General features: G+C 49.1%; 1 protein-coding gene across 1 annotated transcript in view; it reads right to left on the bottom strand.

The window, feature by feature from the left end:
- LOC108800128 (von Willebrand factor A domain-containing protein 5A-like) overlaps positions 1–4,317 on the bottom strand; it is a 26,948-nt gene that overhangs the window by 20,499 nt on the left and 2,132 nt on the right. The window contains exons 2-3 of the mRNA XM_018572075.1: positions 1,988–2,048; positions 553–755 (exon numbers count right to left, since the gene is read on the bottom strand). Of these exons, the coding sequence (XP_018427577.1) occupies positions 553–755; positions 1,988–2,036 (252 nt within the window). The 5' untranslated portion in view covers positions 2,037–2,048. The remainder of the gene's footprint in view (positions 1–552; positions 756–1,987; positions 2,049–4,317) is intronic.

Below are 4,317 nucleotides of genomic sequence, written 5' to 3'. Positions count from 1 at the left end.
GTTCATCAACGTAACAAAGGATATGTAATTGCACACCATATCCTCCCTCACCACTACCCATCCCCAGGGCCTTCTCCCACAATCCAGTCAGGTGGACCAAAAAGTACAGGAAATGACAGGACATTTCTTGCACAGGTCAAGGTCTACAAAATATAACTGCGGACTGGGCCGGATTTACTCTCTCTGCCGCCCCAATGCCAGGTTCCTCACTGGGCCCCCCTGTAGGTAGGCTGCATACAAGTGATCTCGGCAGATCACTTGTACAAAAACAAGCAGCGGCTTCCCGGCTGTACAATTAGCCCTGCTTGCCCAAAGCAGGGCTAAATGTAGAAAACTACCCGCCTGGCCCCCAGATTTGCATGTCTCGGGCGGCAGGAATTCCACATCCCTGCTGCCCCTCTACTTCCTGCTGCCCCAAGCCTTGGTTGGCCTTGTGGGAAATCCAGCCCCGACTGCAGACGCAACCCTGCACATTGTATAAAACACACCGAGGATTAACAGAGGACAATCGGCACTGTAGCAATGTTTTCTGGATAGCAATGTGTCCAGTACCTGCTTCTTCTCCTGCAGGTCGGCTATAATTTTCTTCCCCTCTGTTGTGGCCTCAAAGCTGTAGACGGCGGAGTCTTCATCCATGGGGAAGACAAAGATGGCTTCCATCGCATTCTCCTCCTTGTTCTTATACTTGAGAGTGGCCGATACATCCGCCACAAAGCCGTTCACTTGGATGTCAACCGATATGCCCTGAAGGGGGACTGGACACACAGAAAGACATTACTTTTCTTGTTACCGTATGATAAAGTTCTGCCACCAAGTCTGATAGCATCACATGGCCTGCAATGTACCACCACATGGTCGGTGATGTACTGCCACCAAGTCTGACAGCATAGAGTCACATGGTCTGTAATGTACTGCCAGCAGGTCTTACGTAGCGTCACATGGCCTGTAATGTACTGCCAGCATGTCGGACAGCATAGCCACCGAGTCTGCCACCGAGTCGGACTGCATAGCGTCACATGGCATGTAATGTGCTGCCACCAAGTCTCGGACAGTATAGGGTCACATGGCCTGTAATGTACTGCCACCAGGTCTTACATAGCATCACATGGCATGTAATGTACTGCCACTGAGTCGGACAGCATAGCCACCGAGTCAGACAGCATAGAGTCACATGGAATGGAATGTACTGCCACCAAGTCTGACAGCATAGCGTCACATGGTCTGTAATGTGCTGCCACCAAGTCTCGGACAGTATAGGGTCACATGGCCTGTAATGTACTGCCACCAAGTCTCGGACACTATAGGGTCACATGGCCTGTAATGTACTGCCACCAGGTCTTACATAGCGTCACATGGCATGTAATGTACTGCCACAGAGTCTGACAGCATAGCGTCACATGGCATGTAATGTACTGCCACAAAGTCTGACAGCATAGCGCCACATGGTCTGTATTGTACTGCCACCAAGTCCCTGATAGTACAGACCATGCGGCGCTGTGCTATACTAGTGCAGTTTAAAGCCCAGTGGCAAATATGAACGAATGCAATAAAGCATGGGGTAGGCAACCTCAGCAATGAAGCTACAAATGCCATCATGCCTCTGCAAGTCCTGCCTATGGCTGTCAAAGAGTCTTGCCATTTCACCTGGGACTTTTAGTTCCACACCAGCTGGAGTGCCGAGGTTGCCTACCCCCTGCAATAAAATACACCACATTTAAAAGAAATTATTCTGAATCCACTAAATTGCATCTACAAAAAGGCACACAACCCATTCCCTGTAAAATGTTTCCATCCTAAACTTTTATGCGTCATCCTTCTCCCACTCGTGTCATCCTCTGCCCGCAGCATCACACCGCAGCCGACATCTGCCTTAAGTGTCGCCGCATTGTCCTCTATAGATGGTCACTGCGGGCATTTGTGTGCAGAATGTGAGCTTGTGGGCGTGGCCTCTAGGAAAAGGAGGAGGAGTTGAGAACACAGAACTTACTTGGCAGCTTCTCCTTTGTTAGGAGTCCGCAGCATTCTGAGCAGTCCATGTCTCCAGAGATCTGCAATGGAAGAGACATTACAACTGCGACACTTCAACGCTCCACCACCTAGAACGAAAACCAATATATTACCGCGTCCATTCCTCAGACATGGCGGCTGCATTCGTTTGTTGGCTCTGCCAGAATTTCAGCATGCCTGTAACTCCCTGCGCTCTGTACAAGGTTATCAGCTTTCCCAGGGATCTGATGCGAGCTACAAGGCCCCTTCCTCTCGATGTAATATAGATAGAGAGGAGGTGGCTGTAGTCCAAAGGGATCAGGGAAGCAGCCTAGAGTGACAGCGCTGCTCCTCCATAGATGGAGCACAGTGAGTGAGCGTCGTCACCCAACAGACAACGCTGTGAAGGAATGCTTAATGAAGGACTCCAGGCAAGCTAAAACTTACCTCTTGCAGTGGGACTACCCCCATACTGCAAGGGTTAAGTTTTTCTCTAGGGGGGCTATAATATAGACTCAACTGCCCAGCGTCAGCCCCAATACTGGTATCTGTATCGGCGCATCCCTACTTTTTACTCCTCATGTGACCATGGCCAGTCTCGGTATGTACTTTGTGAAGTCAAACCATGTTGGATTTAAAGGAGAACTATGAGGGCTTTTCACTCACCTCATAGTTCTAGCCGACCTGTGACAATGAGACTGTCACAGGTCGGCTCAGTAGATCGGGAGGTGAGAGAACACATACCGGCGTTTGCTCACATCTCGATCGTGTCACGGCTCTCGGCAGTGACAGGGGGAGGGACTGGATTCCCCCCTCCCCGATCCTCCAGCGCTGACTGGCGGAACGGACGGGGGAGGGTACAGCTGGCTCTGCCTCTAGATAGGCAGAGCCAGCTGTCACTCACACAGCTGGGCGGATCTCGACATCGATGTCGGGATCCGCTCCGGCTGTCTCAGTATACCGCGAGCTGTAGCTCGCGGTATACTGAGCCTAGGGTGACGGGAGGACGCTAGTTTGTGTCCTCCCGTTACCCTAAGGAGAACTATGGGGAAAAACACTGACCTCATAGTTATCCTTTAAGCTTCTGTGTCTTAATGGAGAGTTAGGCTGTGGATGGATCTGCATCAGCTGATGACCCTCCCTGCTTCTGCCATTCTGCCCTCATTGCAGATACTTGGTTTGTAATATCCATTGTCTTTTTACACTTCATGTGACCAGTAAAAATCCTCTTTATGCCGGGCCGGATTTAGTTTCCCTGCTGCCCTAAGGCCAGGTTACGCAATGCGCCCCCCGCCAACCCTCCATCAATGGAGAATGGCAACTAGATGACAGGGCAGCAGCGTTTTAATTTTATCACTTTATTTTTATTTTTTTTACTTAACATTTTTTATTTATCTTATCGTTTACTTTTTTTTTATAATCCTTTTCTTATTTTTCAATCATTTGTTTCTTATTTTTTACTTTTTAATTTGTTTTTCATTTAATTATTTCTTAAATCTTTAGATTTTTATTTAATCAATGTTTTTTTTCACCTAACTTTATTGCCATCACATAGGACCTAACAAGCCCCTGTGTGACAGCATACATTTAGTCCTGCTTGTGCAAAGCAGGACTAAATGTAGAAAGCGCAACTTACCGCCCGGAACTTCCCCACAAGGACACCGCTGCAGCTCCTCTGCATCCTGCCGCGCCGAGGCCGGGCCTCGGTGGCCTTGTGGGGAGTCCGGCCCTGTCTGTATGTACTTTCAGAAGTAAAACTAAGAGTAACACTGTCTGAATGAATCTGAAGCGGCTGGTGACCATTGCTCCTGGAAGGATTGAAGTCCAAAGGAGGCACGTCAAAGCATGAAAGTAGCTTTGTAAACACAAAATCCTTTACTTTTTGCCCCCTAGACAAAATTAGCACAAAACCCTTGCAACACGAGGGTAGCCCCACTGCAAGGGTTAACCTTTAGGGTGCCTGGAGTTCTTTAAGCTGGCCATATAAACAAAAAGTCTATCAGCAAATGTGAACCATTTATTTGCAAACTCAATGTTAAAACCAAATTAATTTTGGCCGACATTCAGCAAGTCTGAGGCAGGATCCAACGTTCTGAGCAGATTTTTCTTTTGAGGGCCGGTGCACACCTAGGCGGCACCGCACGGCAATCGTGCACGATACCGCGCGGATTGCCTTGCGGTCAGGAGTGGCCCAGGTGTGCAACGATCACGTTGTGGGTGCCATTATTTTCTACCGGCATCCCAGTCGTGCCAGGTGGATCACGCGGTTTCCCGCTGCGATTCCACCCGTGTTTCCGAAAACGATCGTGGCTAAACAATCGCGAGTTGTGT

The sequence above is a fragment of the Nanorana parkeri genome, unplaced genomic scaffold, assembly GCF_000935625.1.
Source record: "Nanorana parkeri isolate BGI_ZX_2015 unplaced genomic scaffold, ASM93562v1 scaffold1926, whole genome shotgun sequence".
Taxonomy (NCBI): Eukaryota; Metazoa; Chordata; class Amphibia; order Anura; family Dicroglossidae; genus Nanorana; species Nanorana parkeri.
The sequence above is the reverse complement of the archived record's forward strand: the minus strand, read 5'-3'. Positions and strand labels throughout refer to the sequence as shown.